The sequence below is a fragment of the Procambarus clarkii genome, chromosome 67 (genome assembly GCF_040958095.1).
Source record: "Procambarus clarkii isolate CNS0578487 chromosome 67, FALCON_Pclarkii_2.0, whole genome shotgun sequence".
Lineage (NCBI taxonomy): Eukaryota > Metazoa > Arthropoda > Malacostraca > Decapoda > Cambaridae > Procambarus > Procambarus clarkii.
The window spans coordinates 17,502,090-17,529,033 of NC_091216.1; the positions used below are offsets into that span (position 1 = coordinate 17,502,090).

At 48.6% G+C, this 26,944-nt stretch overlaps 4 protein-coding genes across 4 annotated transcripts in view; 3 read left to right on the forward strand and 1 right to left on the reverse strand.

Annotated features, from left to right (window-relative positions):
* The window catches only part of LOC138355369 (uncharacterized), a 2,085-nt gene extending 529 nt beyond the window's left edge, over positions 1 to 1,556 (forward strand). The window contains exon 2 of the mRNA XM_069310254.1: positions 146 to 1,556. Coding sequence (XP_069166355.1) covers positions 146 to 1,556 — 1,411 coding nt within the window. The remainder of the gene's footprint in view (positions 1 to 145) is intronic.
* The window catches only part of LOC123767553 (CD82 antigen), a 690,815-nt gene that overhangs the window by 421,598 nt on the left and 242,273 nt on the right, over positions 1 to 26,944 (reverse strand). The gene's annotated exons all lie outside the window — the stretch shown is intronic.
* The window catches only part of LOC123767767 (uncharacterized), a 672,233-nt gene that overhangs the window by 249,458 nt on the left and 395,831 nt on the right, over positions 1 to 26,944 (forward strand). The gene's annotated exons all lie outside the window — the stretch shown is intronic.
* LOC123767862 (mucin-3B-like) lies at positions 1,655 to 26,679 on the forward strand. The gene is made up of 6 exons (XM_069310255.1): positions 1,655 to 1,712; positions 2,951 to 3,189; positions 5,408 to 5,992; positions 8,291 to 8,782; positions 9,303 to 9,667; positions 25,083 to 26,679. Exons 1-6 carry the CDS (start codon positions 1,655 to 1,657, stop codon positions 26,677 to 26,679), a joined length of 3,336 nt encoding a protein of 1,111 aa, XP_069166356.1.

The window sequence follows — 26,944 nt, forward strand, 5'->3', positions numbered from 1 at the left end:
CCAGAGAGTTGACATCTTGCTCTCGGCTTCCCACGTACCGAGTCGTACGCTTAGGGTCGTAACGGGTTGGAAGCGCAGGGTCGTACCGGGTCGGAAGTGCAGGGTCGTAGCAGGTTGGAAGTGCAGGGTCGTACCGGGTCGGAAGTGCAGGTCGTACTGGGTCGGAAGCGCAGGGTCGTACCGGGTCGGAAGTGCAGGGTCGTACCGGGTCGGAAGTGCAGGGTCGTACCGGGTCGGAAGTGCAGGGTCATACCGGGTCGGAAGTGCAGGGTCATACCGGGTCGGAAGTGCAGGGTCGTACCGGGTCGGAAGTGCAGGGTCGTACCGGGTCGGAAGTGCAGGGTCATACCGGGTCGGAAGTGCAGGGTCGTACCGGGTCAGAAGTGCAGGGTCGTACCGGGTCGGAAGTGCAGGGTCGTACCGGGTCAGAAGTGCAGGGTCGTACCGGGTCGGAAGTGCAGGGTCGTACCGGGTCAGAAGTGCAGGGTCGTACCGGGTCGGAAGCGCAGGGTCGTACCGGGTCGGAAGCGCAGGGTCGTACCGGGTCGGAAGTGCAGGGTCATACCGGGTCGGAAGTGCAGGGTCATACCGGGTCGGAAGTGCAGGGTCGTACCGGGTCGGAAGTGCAGGGTCGTACCGGGTCGGAAGTGCAGGGTCATACCGGGTCGGAAGTGCAGGGTCGTACCGGGTCAGAAGTGCAGGGTCGTACCGGGTCGGAAGTGCAGGGTCGTACCGGGTCAGAAGTGCAGGGTCGTACCGGGTCGGAAGTGCAGGGTCGTACCGGGTCGGAAGCGCAGGGTCGTACCGGGTCAGAAATGCAGGGTCGTACCGGGTCGGAAGTGCAGGGTCGTACCGGGTCAGAAGTGCAGGGTCGAACCGGGTCGGAAGCGCAGAGTCATAACAGGTCGGAAGCGCAGAGTCATACCGGGTCGGAAGCGCAGAGTCATACCGGGTCGGAAGCGCAGAGTCATACCGGGTCGGAAGCGCAGAGTCATACCGGGTCGGAAGCGCAGAGTCATACCGGGTCGGAAGCGCAGAGTCATAACGGGTCGGAAGCGCAGAGTCATAACGGGTCGGAAGCGCAGAGTCATACCGGGTCGGAAGCGCAGAGTCATACCGGGTCGGAAGCGCAGAGTCATACCGGGTCGGAAGCGCAGAGTCATACCGGGTCGGAAGCGCAGAGTCATAACGGGTCGGAAGCGCAGAGTCATACCGGGTCGGAAGCGCAGAGTCATACCGGGTCGGAAGCGCAGGGTAGAACGCTTAGGGTTCACAAAAACATTCTCAGGCGGAGATCTCAGACTGCAGTACAAAATACTCAAAGAACTCTACGAAGAGAACAAGCTACCGACCTTCGAGCTACCAGAAGCCGTGTTTACCAGACACACCGCACCACCAGAGGCAGACTCTACACCAGTACTCCGTCACACCAAACCCGAACACCACCTGCACTTCGGCAGCTTCCCCACTCACCGAACCTGCAGATGAACCAACGCAAGGACGTGACCCAACCACGCCTGACCCAGCTCAGACAGGAGCGTTGGAAACTGAAATAATTGACGGAACAACATCCCCGAAAATATTCAACCCCTGTGTGTCCTAAGAGATCGAAATAGCCAACAACGACTCCAGAGTGACGAGATTTCAAGTACCAATGCGGGACCCGATGTCAGAAGACTCTGGTGGTGTCAGGTTGTCAAAATTAGACGAAGGTTCGCTCGCACAAGGGCACACTGAAGAACTGCGTACCCCTACCTTGAGGTTACCTTGAGGTGATTTCGGGGCTTAGCGACCCACTGGCCCGGTCGTCGACCAGGCCTCCTCGTTGCTGGACTGGTCAACCAGGCTGTTGGACGCGGCTGCTCGCAGCCTGACGTATGAGTCACAGCCTGGTTGATCAGGTATCCTTTGGAGGTGCTTATCGAGTTCTCTCTTGAACACTGCGAGGGGTCGTCCAGTAATGACCCTTATGTGTAGTGGAAGCGTGTTGAACAGTCTCGGGCCTCTGATGTTGATAGAGTTCTCTCTCAGAGTACCTGTTGCACCTCTGCTCTTCAACGGGAGTATTCTGCACATCCTGCCATGCCTCCTGGTCTCATGTGGTGTTATTTCTGTGTGCAGGTTTGGGACCAGCCCCTCTACTATTTTCCACGTGTAAATTATTATGTATCTCTCCCGCCTGCACTCAAGAAAATACAGATTTAGGCTCTTTAGTCGGTCCCAGTAATTTAGATGTTTTACTGAGTGGATTTTAGCAGTAAAGGATCTCTGCACGCTCTCCAGGTGAGGAATGTGCACGCCCCTCGCACATTCTTACTCCACAACCCAAAGAACCCAGTCCAACCATTGGCCGTCTTGGAGGTGGTAGACTAAACGATAACACCAAACCACGAAGACGACGACGAGTCTGTAACCCCAGTAGACAGAAATGCCTTGAAAAACTTACTGTGCAACCGCTTATGGCGCCCTGCAACCAAAGACGTAAATAACCCAGCTCCAGTAAAAACCCCACCATGCACACCAAGCCAAAACATAAGAACTAACACCCACTGCAATATTCTGGAGAACCAGAACCACATGAAGGCAGCCGCCTTCTTCCCCCTCTTTTGGGTGATGGGGACCTAATTTTGCCCGTTTAAAATTGGAGGTTATCTTGAGATGATTTGGGGGCTTTAGTGTTCCCCGCGGCCCGGTCCTCGACCAGGCCTCCATCCCCAGGAAGCAGCCCGTGACAGCTGACTAACACCCAGGTACCTATTTTACTGCTAGGTAACAGGGGCATACGGTGAAAGAAACTCTGCCCATTGTTTCTCGCCGGCGCCTGGGATCGAACCCAGGACCACAGGATCACAAACAAGTCCAGCGTGCTGTACGCTCGGCCGACCGGCTCCCTGCCGGTCGATGGGAGCCTACCATGCACCTGGGTGTAACCCCGGGCTCTGTCTCTCAGACTTCGACGCTTCCTCTCACCGACTTCGACGCTTCCTCTCACCGACTTCGACGCTTCCTCTCACCGACTTCGACGTTTCCTCTCACCGATTTCGACGCTTCCTCTCACCGACTTCGACGTTTCCTCTCACCGACTTCGACGCTTCCTCTCACCGACTTCGACGTTTCCTCTCACCGACTTCGACGTTTCCTCTCACCAACTATTCTTCAGTTTTACCCACTTCCCCGCTCACCCGAACGGTATCTTGTCCTATATTTTGCTCGTTCGTTCGTACGCCTAGGGTCGTACCGGGTCGGAAGTGCAGGGTCGTACCGGGTCGGAAGTGCAGGGTCGTACCGGGCCCTATAAGCTTTTCTTAAGCTCTCGTAAAAACTGGAAAGCTTCAGGATGAGGTATATACAGGCGTCCCAGTATTGTCCCATGTCTGTCCTCGTGTGTACAGGCGTCCCAGTATTGTCCCATGTCTGTCCTCGTGTGTACAGGCGTCCCAGTGTTGTCCCATGTCTGTCCTCGTGTGTACAGGCGTCCCAGTATTGTCCCATGTCTGTCCTCATGTATACAGGCGTCCCAGTATTGCCCCATGTCTGTCCTCATGTATACAGGCGTCCCAGTATTGTCCCATGTCTGTCCTCATGTATACAGGCGTCCCAGTATTGTCCCATGTCTGTCCTCATGTATACAAGCGTCCCAGTTTTGTCCTCATGTATACAGGCGTCCCAGTATTGTCCCATGTCTGTCCTCATGTATACAGGCGTCCCAGTATTGTCCCATGTCTGTCCTCATGTATACAGGCGTCCCAGTATTGTCCCATGTCTGTCCTCGTGTGTACAGGCGTCCCAGTATTGTCCCATGTCTGTCCTCATGTATACAGGCGTCCCAGTATTGTCCCATGTCTGTCCTCATGTGTACAGGCGTCCCAGTATTGTCCCATGTCTGTCCTCGTGTGTACAGGCGTCCCAGTATTGCCCCATGTCTGTCCTCGTGTGTACAGGCGTCCCAGTATTGTCCCATGTCTGTCCTCGTGTACAGAGAGGGCGGGGGGGGGGGGAGGAGAGGATAGGTGTAACTGCTTTACTGGGTGATTGTTCCCTGGGTGGAAGGGTAGTGGGGGGGGGAGGGGAAGCGTCGTGACCCATCCCATATAAACGGCTCACAGGCAATTCCCCTTCCCAGGATTACTGCCTCGGTGACCTTTCCTGCTGTATCTGCCCACCCCAGACCTCTTACTCCCTCCACCCCCCCCCCTCCCACCCCCCCACCAGCACCCTTGAAGATGGGCTCCAGCAACACCCCATCTTCTTCTTCTGGCCCTTCATCTTCTACCCCTTCTATTGTTCCCTCTATTTTCCCGGCGGGTGGTTAGCTGGGTTCAGCGGCCTCGAGGGTAGTGTGAGTGTGGCCGCTCTCCTGGTTTACCACTCCGTATAAAATGGTGTTTATTTTTTAGTTGCCCTCCCAGAAGCTTATTACCATCCCACCTCAATATCCTGAAATAATATCATTTTATAGCGAAATTAGACGAAACTGAGCGGACCATCCCGGACCTGACTTATATATATATATATATATATATATATATATATATATATATATATATATATATATATATATATATATATATATATATATATATATAATGAGAAAGAGAGAAAATGTTATAAAAACGAGTACAACCACAAACAAAAACCTTTTTGTTGTAGAAGCGGTGTCAGGAGCCTGATGTTGGAGAGATGAGGCTCCTGAAGCCACCTCCACCACCACCAGCTCAAAGGAAACCAGACACCAACTGAGACACCCACACAAGTGTCTCCAGCCAACACACTGACAACCCTGCACGCCACACACACACACACACACACACACACACACACACACACACACACACCTAACAAATGTCTACTTATCATCCCCCATCCCTCTTCATCCCCCATCCTTTCCAAGCACTTTGGATATCAATGGGAATCGAAAGTGACAGTTGACGCTATAGGAAGTCGACAATCCGAGCAACAATGTTGTGGAGCGACTTATCCAAAATATACTATTGCCTGGAGACCCGACTTAGCCTCACCTCGCCTCCAAGCAACAATATATCTTGGATAAGTCGCTCCACAACATTGTGTGCTCCTGTGCCAGGTCAGTCCACTACGGGCTCGCCATAGCCCGGGCTACTCGGAACATTTGGTTCCGAATAACTGAATCAAAAATAACATTGTCGCTTGGATTGTCGACTTCCTATGGCGTCACCTGCCACTTAGTCTCGTCTAAATTCGTTATAAAATTATATTAATTCAGAGTAAAGATATGTTTTTAGTGAGTAAATGTATCATAGTTCTACACATTATCGTGAGTAAATATATCATGTTTCTATACATTATAGTGAGTAAATATATCATGTTTCTTCATTACTTACGTAATGCTAGGAAGCTTTGTATAGTGAATATCACTGAACTATTAAAGAATGTCACTGAACTATTGGAGAATGTCACTGAACTATTGAAGAATGTTACTGAACTATTGAAAAATGTCACTGTACAATTGAAGAATGTCACTGAACTATTGGAGAATGTCACTGTACTATTGAAGAATGTCACTGAACTATTGAAGAATGTCACTGAACTATTGAAGAATGTCACTGAACTATTGGAGAATGTCACTGAACTATTGAAGAATGTCACTGAACTATTGAAGAATGACACTGAACTATTGAAGAATGTCACTGTACTATTGAAGAATGTCACTGAACTATTGGAGAATGTCACTGAACTATTGAAGAATGTCACTGAACTATTGAAGAATGTCACTGAACTATTGAAGAATGTCACTGTACTATTGAAGAATGTCACTGAACTATTGGAGAATGTCACCGAACTATTGAAGAATGTCACTGAACTATTGGAGAATGTCACTGAACTATTGGAGAATGTCACTGAACTATTGAAGAATGACACTGAACTATTGAAGAATGTCACTGAACTATTGGAGAATGTCACTGAACTATTGAAGAATGTCACTGAACTATTACATAAGAACATAAGAACAAAGGTAACTGCAGAAGGCCTATTGGCCCATACGAGGCAGCTCCTATTCTATAACCACCCAATCCCACTCATATACTTGTCCAACCCGTGCTTGAAACAATCGAGGGACCCCACCTCCACCACGTTACGCGGCAATTGGTTCCACAAATCAACAACCCTGTTACTGAACCAGTATTTACCCAAGTCTTTCCTAAATCTAAACTTATCCAATTTATATCCATTGTTTCGTGTTCTGTCCTGTGTTGATACTTTTAATACCCTATTAATATCCCCCCGGTTATGTCCATTCATCCACTTGTAAACCTCTATCATGTCACCCCTAACTCTTCGCCTTTCCAGTGAATGCAACTTAAGCTTTGTTAATCTTTCTTCATATGAAAGATTTCTAATTTGGGGAATTAACTTAGTCATCCTACGCTGGACACGTTCAAGTGAATTTATATCCATTCTATAATATGGCGACCAAAACTGAACTGCATAATCTAAATGGGGCCTAACTAGAGCAAGATATAGCTTGAGAACCACACCAGGTGTCTTGTTACTAACGCTGCGATTAATAAATCCAAGTGTCCGATTTGCCTTATTACGAACATTTATGCATTGATCCTTTTGTTTTAAATTCTTACTAATCATAACTCCCAGATCCCTTTCGCAATCCGACTTCGCAATCACAACACCATCTAGCTCGTATCTTGTAACTCTATCATCATTACCTAACCTCAGAACTTTACATTTATCAGCATTAAACTGCATCTGCCAATCCTTTGTCCATTTCAAAACCCTATCTAGATCAACTTGAAGTGATAGTGAGTCCTCCTCCGAATTAATTTCCCTACCGATTTTCGTATCATCGGCAAATTTGCAAATGTTGCTACTCAAACCTGAATCTAAATCATTTATATATATTATAAACAACAGAGGTCCCAGGACAGAGCCTTGAGGCACTCCACTTACAACATTTTCCCACTCTGACTTGATTCCATTTATACTAACTCTCTGTTTCCTTTGGTATAGCCATGCCCTAATCCAGCTTAATATAGCACCCCCAATACCATGAGACTCTATTTTTTTAATCAGTCTTTCATGTGGCACTGTATCAAAAGCTTTGCTAAAGTCAAGGTATACAACATCGCAATCCTTACCACTATCAACTGCCTCAACAATGCTAGAATAAAAAGATAACAAATTTGTTAAACATGAACGGCCATTTATAAAACCATGTTGCGACTCAATTATTAATTTATGTTTTTCAAGATGAAGACGAATTTTATTTGCTATTATAGATTCGAGTAACTTTCCCACAATAGACGTTAGGCTAATTGGTCGATAGTTAGACGCAAGTGATCTATCTCCTTTCTTAAAAACTGGTATCACATTAGCAACTTTCCAAAACTCTGGCACTCTGCCTGACTCTATTGATTTATTAAATATGGTTGACAGTGGGTCACAAAGCTCCTCTTTGCATTCTTTAAGCACCCTAGCAAACACTTCATCCGGCCCTGGGGATTTGTTTGGTTTGAGTTTTACTATTTGTTTAAGAACATCCTCCCTGGTAACTGCTAAACTCGTCAACCTGTCCTCGTCCCCACCCACATAGACTTGTTCGGCTGAAGGCATATTGTTAAGTTCCTCTTTAGTAAATACAGATACAAAATATTTATTAAAAATACTACTCATCTCTTCATCACTATCTGTTATTTGACCTGTCTCAGTTTTTAATGGACCTATCCTTTCCCTAGTCTTAGTACGATATAACTGAAAAAACCCTTTAGGATTTGTCTTTGCTTGCCCTGCTATGCGAACTTCATAGTTTCTTTTTGCTTTCCTTATCTCTTTTTTAACATTTCTAACCAGTTGTACGAATTCCTGTTCTAAAGTGACCTCCCCATTTTTAATCCTTTTGTACCAAGCTCTCTTTTTACCTATAAGGTTCTTCAAATTCTTTGTTATCCACTTTGGGTCATTAGTATACGATCTATTCAATTTGTATGGTATACTACGTTCCTGTGCTTTGTTTAGAATATTCTTAAATAAGTTATATATTGAATCCACATCGAAATCCCCATTTAAGTCACCTATCGCTGGGTTCATGTCTCGCTCCAAGACCGGCCCACACCCCATACCCAAGCCTTTCCAATCAATTTGACCCAAAAAATTTCTTAGGCTATTAAAATCAGCTTTTCGAAAATCTGGCACTTTAACAGAATTTTCTCCTACTGGTCTATTCCATTCTATGCTAATAAATTGAAGAATGAAGAAGAATGTCACTGAACTATTGAAGAATGTCACTGTACTATTGAAGAATGTCACTGAACTATTGGAGAATGTCACCGAACTATTGAAGAATGTCACTGAACTATTGGAGAATGTCACTGAACTATTGGAGAATGTCACTGAACTATTGAAGAATGTCACTGAACTATTGGAGAATGTCACTGAACTATTGAAGAATGTCACTGAACTATTGAAGAATGACACTGAACTATTGAAGAATGTCACTGTACTATTGAAGAATGTCACTGAACTATTGGAGAATGTCACTGAACTATTGAAGAACGTCACTGAACTATTGAAGAATGTCACTGAACTATTGAAGAATGTCACTGTACTATTGAAGAATGTCACTGAACTATTGGAGAATGTCACCGAACTATTGAAGAATGTCACTGAACTATTGAAGAATGTCACTGAACTATTGAAGAATGTCACTGAACTATTGAAGAATGTCACTGAACTATTAAAGAATGTCACTGAACTATTGAAGAATGTCACTGAACTATTGAAGAATGTCACTGTACTCCCCCATTTAGATTATGCAGTTCAGTTTTGGTCGCCGTATTATAGAATGGATATAAATTCACTTGAACGTGTCCAACGTAGGATGACTAAGTTAATTCCCCAAATTAGAAATCTTTCATATGAAGAAAGATTAACAAAGCTTAAGTTGCATTCACTGGAAAGGCGAAGAGTTAGTGGTGATATGATAGAGGTTTACAAGTGGATGAATGGACATAACAGGGGGGGATATTAATAGGGTATTAAAAATATCAACACAAGACAGAACACGAAACAATGGGTATAAATTGGATAAGTTTAGATTTAGGAAAGACTTGGGTAAATACTGGTTCAGTAACAGGGTTGTTGATTTGTGGAACCAATTGCCGCGTAACGTAGTGGAGGTGGTGTCCCTCGATTGTTTCAAGCGCGGGTTGGACAAGTATATGAGTGGGATTGGGTGGTTATAGAATAGGAGCTGCCTCGTATGGGCCAATAGGCCTTCTGCAGTTACCTTTGTTCTTATGTTCTTATTGAAGAATGACACTGAACTATTTAAGAATGTCACTGAACTATTGGAGAATGTCACTGAACTATTGAAGAATGTCACTGAACTATTGAAGAATGACACTGAACTATTGAAGAATGTCACTGAACTATTGGAGAATGTCACTGAACTATTGAAGAATGTCACTGAACTATTGAAGAATGTCACTGAACTATTGGAGAATGTCACTGAACTATTGAAGAATGTCACTGAACTATTGAAGAATGACACTGAGCTATTGAAGAATGTCTCTGAACTATTGGAGAATGACACTGAACTATTGAAGAATGTCACTGAACTATTGGAGAATGACACTGAACTATTGAGGAATGTCACTGAACTATTGAAGAATATATTGTGAATCTTGGAGAGAATTCTTTGACTAATGGAAGATAATGGTTTAGATGCTCCCTTACCAAATAGAGTGACTTGGCCAGCCTGTTCCAGTCATCACAGCCTGCTTGACCACCCTATACACCAGTCTTTCATGAAGAACAGCCTCAATGTAGGGAGAAAAACAGTCTATAACCGGTTTTCTTTCTCCCTGTCTAATTATAGGAGCCCTGTCATAGAACTCATTGAGGTTAGACAGGCTCCACTTTCCCCTTTCTAAATCCATGCTGACTGACTGTCACATGGATGATTCTCTAGATGGTACGTTATCCCCTAACCTGATATCGTTGATTTGTGATTCATTTTGCTGGGGGACAGGCAGCCAGTGAATATATATGCATGTTAGGGTTATATCGTGCGCCACCCTCACCCAACGCCAAGGGCGAACTACTCTCTCCAACACTATTATCTTCACTACTGTCACCACCACTTCCTCCACTATCCATCACTATCTATCTACCCTGTCGTTAAGGATAAAATTGTTGTGGTTGTTACTAATGAACCACCACAACAACAACAGTGCTAACACTTAGCAACCTTTAAGGTCTAACTTGAATCGTGTTCTGCCCTCCGAGAGGTTGTGTTAACCGGAGCTCCTGAGTGTTGTTATAGCAATATGGAAGTTGTAGTGAAGGACCTGGTGACTCTAGTGGGAGCCCTGAGGACAGAGTTGGACTCTCTGCGGGAGGAGGTGCGTCAGCTTAAAAAACAACGAGAAGTAACGAAGGAGGAGACCAGCAGTAAAGGGACCTCGTCCTGGAGAGTTGCGAAAGACAGGGGCCTTAAGAAGACTTTGATAAAGCCGCCTTCAAACGCCATAGCAACTTCAAATTCATTTGACGTTTTGGAGGACGAGTGCTGTGGAGAGACTGTGGATCGCGCAAAAGGGAAAGCAACGAAGAGAAAGGAAGCGCAGGCCCCTCAGAAAGTAAAGGAAGTACCTAAGCAAACATTAGTTGTGGGAGATTCCCAGATAAGGTATTTGGATAGAACGTTTTGTGCTAGAGATAGGGGGAACAGGTTAAGGGTTTGCTATCCCGGAGCTGGCATTGGTGATATTATAAACAACATGAATGATATTATGGCTGGTAATGGGAACAATCCCATTATTTGCATTAGCGTGGGAGGAAATGATGTTGGTCGAGTCAGGAGTGAGGAACTGATTCAGAGGTATAAAACAGCCATAGAGTTGGTTAGGAGCAAGGGAGGAGTCCCGATCATATGTGGCATTCTTCCAAGAAAGGGAGTGGGAAATGAATGGATATCGAGGGCACTTGGTGTCAATTGCCGGCTGGAAAGATATTGCAAATCAAATGCAATATCTTTCATAGACAACTGGGAACACTTCTATGGAAGAAATGAAATGTATGCTCGTGATGGGGTGCATCTATCGAGAGCTGGGGTTGTTGCTGTTGCGAACTCGCTAGAAGAAGTGGTTAGAGGTATTTGTTTGGGTTTAAACTGTTAGTAGATAGAGGTATGGGAATTGATTTGGAGGAAGGAGGTAATAAAAGTATGTGTTTGTGGGAGAAAGGAATTGGCAAAACGATCAGGGAAAGAGAAGGTCCGCAAAATAACAATTCACTTAGGGTATATTACACTAACAGTAGAAGTCTAAGAAATAAAATTAACGAATTAAATGCTCTTGTCTGCACAGAAAAAATAGATATTATTGCACTTACCGAAACGTGGATGAATGTAGAAAATAGAGAACTATTAGCTGAATATCAAATATATGGATTTAAACTATTTCACACAGATAGATATATTAGACGAGGAGGTGGAGTAGCCATATATGTTAGGGACAATTTGAAATGTAGTCTCAAAGAGGGAATCAAAACAGAGCCACACACAGAAACTATTTGGATTGAATTAAACGAAAAAGCTAATAATATTATAATAGGAGTAATATATAGGCCACCAAATTTAGACAGAATGGAAGCAAAGCATCTATGGGATGAAATATCTAGAGCATCTAGATCTAACAGTATTTATGTCATGGGTGACTTTAATTTTAGCGGAATAAACTGGTTGAACAAAACAGGGAATAGTGAAGCAGTAGATTTTCTAGAATTAATTGACGATTGCTTTCTTACGCAACACATTAAGGAACCAACACGGGAAAATAATATTTTAGATTTAGTGTTAACTAACAGGGAAACGCAAATTAATGACATCGAAATAGGGAGTGAGCTAGGGAGCAGTGATCACAAAGAAATCAGATTTAGCATAGAATGGAATAGACCAGTAGGAGAAAATTCTGTTAAAGTGCCAGATTTTCGAAAAGCTGATTTTAATAGCCTAAGAAATTTTTTGGGTCAAATTGATTGGAATGGCTTGGGTATGGGGTGTGGGCCGGTCTTGGAGCGAGACATGAACCCAGCGATAGGTGACTTAAATGGGGATTTCGATGTGGATTCAATATATAACTTATTTAAGAATATTCTAAACAAAGCACAGGAACGTAGTATACCATACAAATTGAATAGATCGTATACTAATGACCCAAAGTGGATAACAAAGAATTTGAAGAACCTTATAGGTAAAAAGAGAGCTTGGTACAAAAGGATTAAAAATGGGGAGGTCACTTTAGAACAGGAATTCGTACAACTGGTTAGAAATGTTAAAAAAGAGATAAGGAAAGCAAAAAGAAACTATGAAGTTCGCATAGCAGGGCAAGCAAAGACAAATCCTAAAGGGTTTTTTCAGTTATATCGTACTAAGACTAGGGAAAGGATAGGTCCATTAAAAACTGAGACAGGTCAAATAACAGATAGTGATGAAGAGATGAGTAGTATTTTTAATAAATATTTTGTATCTGTATTTACTAAAGAGGAACTTAACAATATGCCTTCAGCCGAACAAGTCTATGTGGGTGGGGACGAGGACAGGTTGACGAGTTTAGCAGTTACCAGGGAGGATGTTCTTAAACAATTAGTAAAACTCAAACCAAACAAATCCCCAGGGCCGGATGAAGTGTTTGCTAGGGTGCTTAAAGAATGCAAAGAGGAGCTTTGTGACCCACTGTCAACCATATTTAATAAATCAATAGAGTCAGGCAGAGTGCCAGAGTTTTGGAAAGTTGCTAATGTGATACCAGTTTTTAAGAAAGGAGATAGATCACTTGCGTCTAACTATCGACCAATTAGCCTAACGTCTATTGTGGGAAAGTTACTCGAATCTATAATAGCAAATAAAATTCGTCTTCATCTTGAAAAACATAAATTAATAATTGAGTCGCAACATGGTTTTATAAATGGCCGTTCATGTTTAACAAATTTGTTATCTTTTTATTCTAGCATTGTTGAGGCAGTTGATAGTGGTAAGGATTGCGATGTTGTATACCTTGACTTTAGCAAAGCTTTTGATACAGTGCCACATGAAAGACTGATTAAAAAAATAGAGTCTCATGGTATTGGGGGTGCTATATTAAGCTGGATTAGGGCATGGCTATACCAAAGGAAACAGAGAGTTAGTATAAATGGAATCAAGTCAGAGTGGGAAAATGTTGTAAGTGGAGTGCCTCAAGGCTCTGTCCTGGGACCTCTGTTGTTTATAATATATATAAATGATTTAGATTCAGGTTTGAGTAGCAACATTTGCAAATTTGCCGATGATACGAAAATCGGTAGGGAAATTAATTCGGAGGAGGACTCACTATCACTTCAAGTTGATCTAGATAGGGTTTTGAAATGGTCAAAGGATTGGCAGATGCAGTTTAATGCTGATAAATGTAAAGTTCTGAGGTTAGGTAATGATGATAGAGTTACAAGATACGAGCTAGATGGTGTTGTGATTGCGAAGTCGGATTGCGAAAGGGATCTGGGAGTTATGATTAGTAAGAATTTAAAACAAAAGGATCAATGCATAAATGTTCGTAATAAGGCAAATCGGACACTTGGATTTATTAATCGCAGCGTTAGTAACAAGACACCTGGTGTGGTTCTCAAGCTATATCTTGCTCTAGTTAGGCCCCATTTAGATTATGCAGTTCAGTTTTGGTCGCCATATTATAGAATGGATATAAATTCACTTGAACGTGTCCAGCGTAGGATGACTAAGTTAATTCCCCAAATTAGAAATCTTTCATATGAAGAAAGATTAACAAAGCTTAAGTTGCATTCACTGGAAAGGCGAAGAGTTAGGGGTGACATGATAGAGGTTTACAAGTGGATGAATGGACATAACCGGGGGGATATTAATAGGGTATTAAAAGTATCAACACAGGACAGAACACGAAACAATGGATATAAATTGGATAAGTTTAGATTTAGGAAAGACTTGGGTAAATACTGGTTCAGTAACAGGGTTGTTGATTTGTGGAACCAATTGCCGCGTAACATTGTGGAGGTGGGGTCCCTCGATTGTTTCAAGCACGGGTTGGACAAGTATATGAGTGGGATTGGGTGGTTATAGAATAGGAGCTGCCTCGTATGGGCCAATAGGCCTTCTGCAGTTACCTTTGTTCTTATGTTCTTATGTTCTTATGTTCTCCGCCAGTCACTCGGACCTCACACTCTCCTAAACTTCTCAGAGTTCCATCACTCGAGAAGAGACTGGGAAGACCCCCCTCCCTACCCCCCTAAAGCTGGAACGACCTTCCGTCGGATCTCACAAAATGGTAATGTGGACCGCTGGATTTTTAACAAATTTAAGAATGCCTTCAGCTTTTTCCGTGCCGTGGAGGGCCCAATCTCTCTCCCCCGTGGGGTCCACGGGCCCCCTAGTGGTGCAAGAGGACCCTAAACTGGAAGGGGGCAAGGGGATGGGGGTGAGGAAAGGTGCCTCTGGGGGACTGGAAGGTCTGGAAGAGGGGGGCGACAAGGGGATGGGGTGAGCAAAGGTGCCTCTGGGGGACTGGAAGGTCTGGAAGGGGGGGGGGCGACAAGGGGATGGGGTGAGCAAAGGTGCCTCTGGGGGACTGGAAGGTCTGGAAGCTTCCACGTAACCTCAGTCCAAATAACTCACACAGAAACATCAATAGATATATGTGATGGAAGATGAAGGGCCACAGTGTGCTGACACACCATACAGAGCCTCACCATTGTGTTCCTAGTATAGCAACACCCCACAATAAGGTTGGGATGGATGGGCGTGTTTCAAGTGTAGGTTAGACATGTATATGAACGAGTGGTGGGATGTAAATAGAAGCTGACTTATATGGACCTCTGCACCTGCCTTTATTACTATTCCTTGACTCTCAGCCTGCTAGTAGGGTAAGGCTTACCATGAGCTATGGGAAGGGAAAGCTCTCAGCCTGCTAGTAGGGTAAGGCTTACCATGAGCTATGGGAAGGGAAAGCTCTCAGCCTGCTAGTAGGGTAAGGCTTACCATGAGCTATGGGAAGGGAAAGCTCTCAGCCTGCTAGTAGGGTAAGGCTTACCATGAGCTATGGGAAGGGAAAGCTCTCAGCCTGCTAGTAGGGTAAGGCTTACCATGAGCTATGGGAAGGGAAAGCTCTCAGCCTGCTAGTAGGGTAAGGCTTACCATGAGCTATGGGAAGGGAAAGCTCTCAGCCTGCTAGTAGGGTAAGGCTTACCATGAGCTATGGGAAGGGAAAGCTCTCAGCCTGCTAGTAGGGTAAGGCTTACCATGAGCTATGGGAAGGGAAAGCTCTCAGCCTGCTAGTAGGGTAAGGCTTACCATGAACTATGGGAAGGGAAAGCTCTCAGCCAGCAAGTAGGGTAAGGCTTACCATGAGCTATGGGAAGGGAAAGCTCTCAGCCTGCTAGTAGGGTAAGGCTTACCATGAACTATGGGAAGGGAAAGCTCTCAGCCAGCAAGTAGGGTAAGGCTTACCATGAGCTATGGGAAGGGAAAGCTCTCAGCCTGCTAGTAGGGTAAGGCTTACCATGAGCTATGGGAAGGGAAAGCTCTCAGCCTGCTAGTAGGGTAAGGCTTACCATGAGCTATGGGAAGGGAAAGCTCTCAGCCTGCTAGTAGGGTAAGGCTTACCATGAGCTATGGGAAGGGAAAGCTCTCAGCCAACTAGTAGAGTAAGGCTTACCATGAGCTATGGGAAGGGAAAGCTCTCAGCCTGCTAGTAGGGTAAGGCTTACCATGAGCTATGGGAAGGGAAAGCTCTCAGCCAACTAGTAGGGTAAGGCTTACCATGAGCTATGGGAAAGGTTACTATATGGTTACTATAAGTAAGGGTCCCCGAACCCTTCCACCTCTCCCACATGGGGCATGGGAATGGAATGGAGCTGGCATGGGAATGGAATGGAGCTATCAGGGGAAAGTACCAAGCCATTATGACTATAAAACACAGGGAAGGGGTCAAGATAAGGCTTTGGGATGGGACAGAGGGGAAGGAATGGTGCCCAACCACTTGTGGACGGTCGGGGATTGAACGCCGACCTGCATGACGCTCTACCGTCGCTCTATACCGTTCAGCGCAAGTGGTTGGGCGTCTGGCATTGGAACTTATCCAAAGTTCCACTCAAATTAAAATTGTGCGTAAATGCTTTATAATGACTGACCTAACTATTGTGTGTGTGTGTTCGCAGGTGAGGTGGACGGGGCGGCGTGAGTACCCACACTCACGGTGAGTACCTCCTCTCACTCATGAGTACACAACACGCCAACAAACAAACAAAACCCATGTAAACGTGGCGTAGTCTCGAGGGAAGGGAGGTGGGGCCCAGGAGCTTAAGTCCAAACCCATGAGGGAGACAGGGACTTGGTCCTTAGTGACCCTGGAGCCAGTCCAAGACTTACAGACCTTTTAAGACCTGAAGGAGAGCTTTCGGACCTGCCCTTGTCTGGGAGGACCGAGGGGGCCAGGGTAATAGGGGGCCTGAGTAATAGGGGCCAGAGTAATAGGGAGCCAGAGTAATAGGGAGCCAGAGTAATAGGGGGCCAGAGTAATAGGGGGCCAGGGTAATAGGGGGCCTGAGTAATAGGGGCCAGAGTAATAGGGAGCCAGAGTAATAGGGAGCCAGAGTAATAGGGGGCCAGAGTAATAGGGGGCCAGAGTAATAGGGGGCCAGGGTAATAGGGGGCCAGAGTAATAGGGGGCCAGAGTAATAGGGGGCCAGGGTAATAGGGGGCCAGAGTAATAGGGGGCCAGAGTAATAGGGAGCCAGAGTAATAGGGAGCCAGAGTAATAGGGGGCCAGAGTAATAGGGAGCCAGAGTAATAGGGAGCCAGAGTAATAGGGGGCCAGAGTAATAGGGAGCCAGAGTAATAGGGGGCCAGAGTAATAGGGCGCCAGAGTAATAGGGGGCCAGAGTAATAGGGGGCCAGAGTAATAGGGGGCCAGAGTAATAGGGGGCCAGGGTAATAGGGGGCCAGAGTAATAGGGGGCCAGAGTAATAGGGGGCCAGAGTAATAGGGAGCCAGAGTAATAGGGAGCCAGAGTAATAGGGAGCCAGAGTAATAGGGGGCCAGAGTAATAGGGGGCCAGGGTAATAGGGGGCCAGAGTAATAGGGGGCCAGAGTAATAGGGGCGCCAGAGTAATAGGGGCGCCAGAGTAATAGGGGGCCAGAGTAATAGGGCGCCAGAGTAATAGAGAGCCAGAGTAATAGGGGGCCAGAGTAATAGGGGGCCAGAGTAATAGGGCGCCAGAGTAATAGGGGGCCAGAGTAATAGGGGGCCAGAGTAATAGGGGCGCAAGAGTAATAGGGCGCCAGAGTAATAGGTAGCCAGAGTAATAGGGCGCCAGAGTAATAGGGGGCCAGAGTAATAGGGCGCCAGAGTAATAGGGGGCCAGAGTAATAGGGCGCCAGAGTAATAGGGGGCCAGAGTAATAGGGGCGCCAGAGTAATAGGGGGCCAGAGTAATAGGGCACCAGAGTAATAGGGGGCCAGAGTAATAGGGCGCCAGAGTAATAGGGGGCCAGAGTAATAGGGCGCCAGAGTAATAGGGGGCCAGAGTAATAGGGCGCCAGAGTAATAGGGGGCCAGAGTAATAGGGGCGCCAGGGTAATAGGGGGCCAGAGTAATAGGGAGCCAGAGTAATAGGGGGCCAGAGTAATAGGGCGCCAGAGTAATAGGGGGCCAGAGTAATAGGGGGCCAGAGTAATAGGGCGCCAGAGTAATAGGGGGCCAGAGTAATAGGGCGCCAGAGTAATAGGGGGCCAGAGTAATAGGGCGCCAGAGTAATAGGGGGCCAGAGTAATAGGGCGCCAGAGTAATAGGGGGCCAGAGTAATAGGGGCGCCAGGGTAATAGGGGGCCAGAGTAATAGGGAGCCAGAGTAATAGGGGGCCAGAGTAATAGGGCGCCAGAGTAATAGGGGGCCAGAGTAATTGGGCGCCAGAGTAATAGGGGGCCAGAGTAATAGGGGCGCCAGAGTAATAGGGGGCCCTGAGTAATAGGGCACCAGAGTAATAGGGGGCCAGAGTAATAGGGCGCCAGAGTAATAGGGGGCCAGAGTAATAGGGCGCCAGAGTAATAGGGCGCCAGAGTAATAGGGGGCCAGAGTAATAGGGGGCCAGAGTAATAGGGGCGCCAGAGTAATAGGGCGCCAGAGTAATAGGGGGCCAGAGTAATAGGGGGCCAGAGTAATAGGGGCGCCAGAGTAATAGGGGGCCAGAGTAATAGGGGGCCAGAGTAATAGGGGGCCAGAGTAATAGGGGGCCAGAGTAATAGGGGGCCAGGGTAATAGGGGGCCAGAGTAATAGGGGGCCAGAGTAATAGGGGGCCAGGGTAATAGGGGGCCAGAGTAATAGGGGGCCAGAGTAATAGGGAGCCAGAGTAATAGGAAGCCAGAGTAATAGGGGGCCAGAGTAATAGGGGGCCAGAGTAATAGGGGGCCAGAGTAATAGGGGGCCAGAGTAATAGGGGGCCAGAGTAATAGGGGGCCAGGGTAATAGGGGGCCAGAGTAATAGAGGGCCAGAGTAATAGGGAGCCAGAGTAATAGGGAGCCAGAGTAATAGGGGGCCAGAGTAATAGGGGGCCAGAGTAATAGGGGGCCAGAGTAATAGGGGGCCAGAGTAATAGGGGGCCAGAGTAATAGGGAGCCAGAGTAATAGGGGGCCAGAGTAATAGGGAGCCAGAGTAATAGGGAGCCAGAGTAATAGGGGGCCAGAGTAATAGGGGGCCAGAGTAATAGGGGGCCAGAGTAATAGGGGGCCAGAGTAATAGGGGGCCAGAGTAATAGGGAGCCAGAGTAATAGGGGGCCAGAGTAATAGGGCGCCAGAGTAATAGGGGGCCAGAGTAATAGGGGGCCAGAGTAATAGGGGGCCAGGGTAATAGGGGGGCCAGAGTAATAGGGGGCCAGAGTAATAGGGGGCCAGAGTAATAGGGAGCCAGAGTAATAGGGAGCCAGAGTAATAGGGAGCCAGAGTAATAGGGGGCCAGAGTAATAGGGGGTCAGGGTAATAGGGGGCCAGAGTAATAGGGGGCCAGAGTAATAGGGGCGCCAGAGTAATAGGGGCGCCAGAGTAATAGGGGGCCAGAGTAATAGGGCGCCAGAGTAATAGAGAGCCAGAGTAATAGGGGGCCAGAGTAATAGGGGGCCAGAGTAATAGGGCGCCAGAGTAATAGGGGGCCAGAGTAATAGGGGGCCAGAGTAATAGGGGCGCAAGAGTAATAGGGCGCCAGAGTAATAGGTAGCCAGAGTAATAGGGGGCCAGAGTAATAGGGCGCCAGAGTAATAGGGGGCCAGAGTAATAGGGCGCCAGAGTAATAGGGGGCCAGAGTAATAGGGCGCCAGAGTAATAGGGGGCCAGAGTAATAGGGGCGCCAGAGTAATAGGGGGCCAGAGTAATAGGGCACCAGAGTAATAGGGGGCCAGAGTAATAGGGCGCCAGAGTAATAGGGGGCCAGAGTAATAGGGCGCCAGAGTAATAGGGGGCCAGACTAATAGGGCGCCAGAGTAATAGGGGGCCAGAGTAATAGGGGCGCCAGGGTAATAGGGGGCCAGAGTAATAGGGAGCCAGAGTAATAGGGGGCCAGAGTAATAGGGCGCCAGAGTAATAGGGGGCCAGAGTAATAGGGGGCCAGAGTAATAGGGCGCCAGAGTAATAGGGGGCCAGAGTAATAGGGCGCCAGAGTAATAGGGGCGCCAGGGTAATAGGGGGCCAGAGTAATAGGGAGCCAGAGTAATAGGGGGCCAGAGTAATAGGGGGCCAGAGTAATAGGGCGCCAGAGTAATAGGGGGCCAGAGTAATAGGGCGCCAGAGTAATAGGGGGCCAGAGTAATAGGGCGCCAGAGTAATAGGGGGCCAGAGTAATAGGGCGCCAGAGTAATAGGGGGCCAGAGTAATAGGGGCGCCAGGGTAATAGGGGGCCAGAGTAATAGGGAGCCAGAGTAATAGGGGGCCAGAGTAATAGGGCGCCAGAGTAATAGGGGGCCAGAGTAATAGGGCGCCAGAGTAATAGGGGGCCAGAGTAATAGGGGCGCCAGAGTAATAGGGGGCCCTGAGTAATAGGGCACCAGAGTAATAGGGGGCCAGAGTAATAGGGCGCCAGAGTAATAGGGGGCCAGAGTAATAGGGCGCCAGAGTAATAGGGCGCCAGAGCAATAGGGCGCCAGAGTAATAGGGGGCCAGAGTAATAGGGGCGCCAGAGTAATAGGGCGCCAGAGTAATAGGGGGCCAGAGTAATAGGGGGCCAGAGTAATAGGGGCACCAGAGTAATAGGGGGCTAGAGTAATAGGGGGGCCAGAGTAATAGGGCGCCAGAGTAATAGGGGGCCAGAGTAATAGGGGAGCCAGAGTAATAGGGGGCCAGAGTAATAGGGGGCCAGAGTAATAGGGGCGCAAGAGTAATAGGGCGCCAGAGTAATAGGTAGCCAGAGTAATAGGGGGCCAGAGTAATAGGGCGCCAGAGTAATAGGGGGCCAGAGTAATAGGGCGCCAGAGTAATAGGGGGCCAGAGTAATAGGGCGCCAGAGTAATAGGGGGCCAGAGTAATAGGGGCGCCAGAGTAATAGGGGGCCAGAGTAATAGGGCACCAGAGTAATAGGGGGCCAGAGTAATAGGGCGCCAGAGTAATAGGGGGCCAGAGTAATAGGGCGCCAGAGTAATAGGGGGCCAGAGTAATAGGGGGCCAGAGTAATAGGGGGCCAGAGTAATAGGGGCGCCAGGGTAATAGGGGGCCAGAGTAATAGGGAGCCAGAGTAATAGGGGGCCAGAGTAATAGGGCGCCAGAGTAATAGGGGGCCAGAGTAATAGGGGGCCAGAGTAATAGGGCGCCAGAGTAATAGGGGGCCAGAGTAATAGGGCGCCAGAGTAATAGGGGCGCCAGGGTAATAGGGGGCCAGAGTAATAGGGAGCCAGAGTAATAGGGGGCCAGAGTAATAGGGGGCCAGAGTAATAGGGCGCCAGAGTAATAGGGGGCCAGAGTAATAGGGCGCCAGAGTAATAGGGGGCCAGAGTAATAGGGGGCCAGAGTAATAGGGCGCCAGAGTAATAGGGGGCCAGAGTAATAGGGGCGCCAGAGTAATAGGGGGCCCTGAGTAATAGGGCACCAGAGTAATTGGGGGCCAGAGTAATAGGGCGCCAGAGTAATAGGGGGCCAGAGTAATAGGGGGCCAGAGTAATAGGGCGCCAGAGTAATAGGGGGCCAGAGTAATAGGGGGCCAGAGTAATAGGGGCGCCAGAGTAATAGGGCGCCAGAGTAATAGGGGGCCAGAGTAATAGGGGGCCAGAGTAATAGGGGCACCAGAGTAATAGGGGGCTAGAGTAATAGGGGGGCCAGAGTAATAGGGGGCCAGAGTAATAGGGGAGCCAGAGTAATAGGGGGCCAGAGTAATAGGGGGCCAGAGTAATAGGGGGCCAGAGTAATAGGGGAGCCAGAGTAATAGGGGGCCAGAGTAATAGGGGGGCCAGAGTAATAAGGGCGCTAGAGTAATAGGGGGCCAGAATAATAGGGGAGCCAGAGTAATAGGGGAGCCAGAGTAATAGGGGAGCCAGAGTAATAGGGGAGCCAGAGTAATAGGGGAGCCAGAGTAATAGGGGGCCAGAGTAATAGGGGGCCAGAATAATAGGGGAGCCAGAGTAATAGGGGGCCAGAGTAATAGGGCGCCAGAGTAATAGGGGGCCAGAGTAATAGGGGGCCAGGGTAATAGGGGAGCCAGAGTAATAGGGGAGCCAGAGTAATAGGGGGCCAGAGTAATAGGGGGCCAGAATAATAGGGGAGCCAGAGTAATAGGGGGCCAGAGTAATAGGGGGCCAGAGTAATAGGGGAGCCAGAGTAATAGGGGGCCAGAGTAATAGGGCGCCAGAATAATAGGGGAGCCAGATAGGTACAATCAGTGAGCTAGGAGACTCCTCTTCAGTAATAAGAGAGTTATAGATATATCGGCTGGTCCAAGATATCACATTCCTGGCCTCAAGCCGGGCTGGAGAGGGGACTTAATCGAGGACCGGGCCGCGGGGACGCTAAGCCCCGAAATCATCTCAAAGATAACCCTAAGATAACTTGATACCAACACATAACCCCGCCTCAGTGGACCAATAAGATAACTGTATGCAATAACCGAAGCATTCTAAGCTGACTTTCGCATGCTGGTAAGCTTTTGATAAAGTGAAATGCTGCATAACTTAGTTCGCTAAGCTCTTAAACAGTATGGTACCAAGAATCCACAGTGTACAGTAAACTTGTTAGTATTCCGGTCTGTTTGTGGCAGTAACAACCTTGTGTTGTGAAGTTCTGAAGCTTGTAAACCGTTTACAAATGTAAACAACGCTGCCATGTCTGTGGAAAGATTTACACTTTTCGTAAATGGTCTATTTTGCACGACTCCTGGTCCTATCCCTTGGAGGAAATTGACAGTCCAAAACCCAAACTCCAGGTGTTTGGGAAGTGATTTCCCAGTTGTTTCCCGTAAGGGGGGGGGATACATGTTGTTGCTAGGTCTTGTAGGGGGGATACATGTTGTTGCTAGGTCTTGTAGGGGGGATACATGTTGTTGCTAGGTCTTGTAGGAGGGATACATGTTGTTGCTAGGTCTTGTAGGGGGGATACATGTTGTTGCTAGGTCTTGTAGGAGGGATACATGTTGTTGCTAGGTCTTGTAGGGGGGATACATGTTGTTGCTAGGTCTTGTAGGGGGGATACATGTTGTTGCTAGGTCTTGTAGGGGGGATACATGTTGTTGCTAGGTCTTGTAGGGGGGATACATGTTGTTGCTAGGTCTTGTAGGGGGGATACATGTTGTTGCTAGGTCTTGTAGGAGGGATACATGTTGTTGCTAGGTCTTGTAGGGGGGATACATGTTGTTGCTAGGTCTTGTAGGGGGGATACATGTTGTTGCTAGGTCTTGTAGGGGGGATACATGTTGTTGCTAGGTCTTGTAGGAGGGATACATGTTGTTGCTAGGTCTTGTAGGAGGGATACATGTTGTTGCTAGGTCTTGTAGGAGGGATACATGTTGTTGCTAGGTCTTGTAGGGGGGATACATGTTGTTGCTAGGTCTTGTAGGAGGGATACATGTTGTTGCTAGGTCTTGTAGGGGGGATACATGTTGTTGCTAGGTCTTGTAGGGGGGATACATGTTGTTGCTAGGTCTTGTAGGGGGGATACATGTTGTTGCTAGGTCTTGTAGGAGGGATACATGTTGTTGCTAGGTCTTGTAGGGGGGATACATGTTGTTGCTAGGTCTTGTAGGGGGGATACATGTTGTTGCTAGGTCTTGTAGGGGGGATACATGTTGTTGCTAGGTCTTGTAGGGGGGATACATGTTGTTGCTAGGTCTTGTAGGGGGGATACATGTTGTTGCTAGGTCTTGTAGGAGGGATACATGTTGTTGCTAGGTCTTGTAGGGGGGATACATGTTGTTGCTAGGTCTTGTAGGGGGGATACATGTTGTTGCTAGGTCTTGTAGGGGGGATACATGTTGTTGCTAGGTCTTGTAGGGGGGATACATGTTGTTGCTAGGTCTTGTAGGGGGGATACATGTTGTTGCTAGGTCTTGTAGGAGGGATACATGTTGTTGCTAGGTCTTGTAGGGGGGATACATGTTGTTGCTAGGTCTTGTAGGAGGGATACATGTTGTTGCTAGGTCTTGTAGGGGGGATACATGTTGTTGCTAGGTCTTGTAGGAGGGATACATGTTGTTGCTAGGTCTTGTAGGAGGGATACATGTTGTTGCTAGGTCTTGTAGGAGGGATACATGTTGTTGCTAGGTCTTGTAGGAGGGATACATGTTGTTGCTAGGTCTTGTAGGGGGGATACATGTTGTTGCTAGGTCTTGTAGGGGGGATACATATTGTTGCTAGGTCTTGTAGGGGGGATACATGTTGTTGCTAGGTCTTGTAGGGGGGATACATGTTGTTGCTAGGTCTTGTAGGGGGGATACATGTTGTTGCTAGGTCTTGTAGGGGGGATACATGTTGTTGCTAGGTCTTGTAGGGGGATACATATTGTTGCTAGGTCTTGTAGGGGGGATACATATTGTTGCTAGGTCTTGTAGGAGGGATACATGTTGTTGCTAGGTGTTGTAGGGGGATACATATTGTTGCTAGGTCTTGTAGGGGGGATACATGTTGTTGCTAGGTCTTGTAGGGGATACATGTTGTTGCTAGGTCTTGTAGGGGGATACATATTGTTGCTAGGTCTTGTAGGGGGGATACATGTTGTTGCTAGGTCTTGTAGGAGGGATACATGTTGTTGCTAGGTCTTGTAGGAGGGATACATGTTGTTGCTAGGTCTTGTAGGGGGATACATATTGTTGCTAGGTCTTGTAGGGGGGATACATATTGTTGCTAGGTCTTGTAGGGGGGATACATGTTGTTGCTAGGTCTTGTAGGGGGATACATATTGTTGCTAGGTCTTGTAGGGGGATACATATTGTTTCTAGGTCTTGTAGGGGGGATACATATTGTTGCTAGGTCTTGTAGGGGGATACATATTGTTGCTAGGTCTTGTAGGGGGGATACATGTTGTTGCTAGGTCTTGTAGGGGGATACATATTGTTGCTAGGTCTTGTAGGGGGATACATATTGTTGCTAGGTCTTGTAGGGGGGATACATATTGTTGCTAGGTCTTGTAGGGGGGATACATATTGTTGCTAGGTCTTGTAGGGGGGATACATATTGTTGCTAGGTCTTGAAGGGGGGGATACATGTTGTTCCTAAATCTTGCAGGGGGGATACATATTGTTGCTAGGTCTTGCAGGGGGATACATGTTGTTAATAATTCTTTGGACCTGGAGGGTGACCTAGGGGGGGCTGGGGGGGAGGTGGAGGGGGGCTGGGGGGGAGGAGGGGGGGGGCCTGGGGGGTGACGCCCCCCCCCCACCATTGATGAGACATTCCCGTGTGTGCCAGACGTGACTGGCAGGCGGGAGTGAGGCTCCCCCCTCCCCCCCCTCCCACAGTGTTGACTGTGGGAGGGGTTCACCCCCCCCCGGCCCTGTCTCCCACACAGCGCCTCCCGCCCTCAAGCACACTCCTCCCGCCCTCAAGCACACTCCTCCCGCCCTCAGGCACACTCCTCCCGCCCTCAAGCACACTCCTCCCGCCCTCAAGCACACTCCTCCCGCCCTCAAGCATACTACTCCCGCCCTCAGGCACACTCCTCCCGCCCTCAAGCACACCCCTCCCGCCCTCAAGCATACTACTCCCGCCCTCAGGCACACTCCTCCCGCCCTCAAGCACACTCCCGCCCTCAAGCACACTCCTCCCGCCCTCAAGCATACTACTCCCGCCCTCAGGCACACTCCTCCCGCCCTCAAGCACACCCCTCCCGCCCTCAAGCACACTGCTCCTGCCCTCAAGCACACTCCTCCCGCCCTCAAGCACACTCCTCCCGCCCTCAAGCACACTGCTCTTGCCCTCAAACACACTACTCCCGCCCTCAAGCACACTATTCCCGCCCTCAAGCACACTCCTCCCGCCCTCAAGCACTCTACTCCCGCCCTCAAGCACACTGCTCCCACCCTCAAGTACATTATTCCCGCCCTCAAGCACACTACTCCCGCCCTCAAGCACACTACTCCCGCCCTCAAGCACACTATTCCCGCCCTCAAGCACACTATTCCCGCCCTCAAGCACACTCCTCCCGCCCTCAAGTACATTATTCCCGCCCTCAAGCACACTACTCCCGCCCTCAAGCACACTCCTCCCGCCCTCAAGCACACTGCTCCCGCCCTCAAGCACACTGCTCCTTCCTTCAAGCACACTCCTCCCGCCCTCAAGCACACTCCTCCCGCTCTCAAGCACACTACTCCCGCCCTCAAGCACACTCCTCCCGCCCTCAAGCACACTCCAGCCCTCAAGCACACTGCTCCCGCCCTCAAGCACACTACTGCCGCCCTCAAGCACACTGCTCCCGCCCTCAAGCACATTGCTCCCGCCCTCAAGCACACTACTCCCACCCTCAAGCACACTGCTCCCGCCCTCAAGCACACTCCTCCCGCCCTCAAGCACACTCCTCCCGCCCTCAAGCACACTGCTCCCGCCCTCAAGCACACTCGTCCCGCAATCAAGCACACTGCTCCTGCCTTCAAGCACACTCCTCCCGCCCTCCAGCACACTCGTCCCGCCCTCAAGCACACTGCTCCTTCCTTCAAGCACACTGCTCCCGCCCTCAAGCACACTACTCCCGCCCTCAAGCACACTACTCCCGCCCTCAAGCACACTACTCCCGCCCTCAAGCACACTGCTCCTGCCCTCAAGCACACTGCTCCCGCCCTCAAGTACACTCCTCCCGCCCTCAAGCACACTACTCCCGCCCTCAAGCACACTGCTCCTGCCCTCAAGCACACTCCTCCCGCCCTCAAGCACACTCCTCCCGCCCTCAAGCACACTACTACCGCCCTCAAGCACACTCCTGCCCTCAAGCACACTGCTCCCGTCATCAAGCACACTCCTCCCGCCCTCAAGCACACTGCTCCCGCCCTCAAGCACACTGCTCCCGCCCTCAAGCACACTGCTCCCGCCCTCAAGCACACTGCTCCCGCCCTCAAGCACACTGCTCCCGTCATCAAGCACACTCCTCCCGCCCTCAAGCACACTTCTCCCGCCCTCAAGCACACTGCTCCCGCCCTCAAGCACACTGCTCCCGCCCTCAAGCCCCCGTGATCGCCTTGCTGTGCTTGTGAGCGTTGAACTTCCGTTCTATGGTTCTCGCCTCTCAACTGCCAGTTAATTGGTGTACTTTAATTGGTGAGCCTATTGGGCACTATCGTGTCCACACTTGAAACTGTATATTCACCTTGTTGTATTCACCTAGTTGTGCTTGCGGGGGTTGAGCATTGACAGTTGAGAGGCGGGCCGAAAGAGCAGAGCTCAACCCCCGAAAGTACAACTAGGTGAATACACACACACACACACAGAAAGCAGCCCG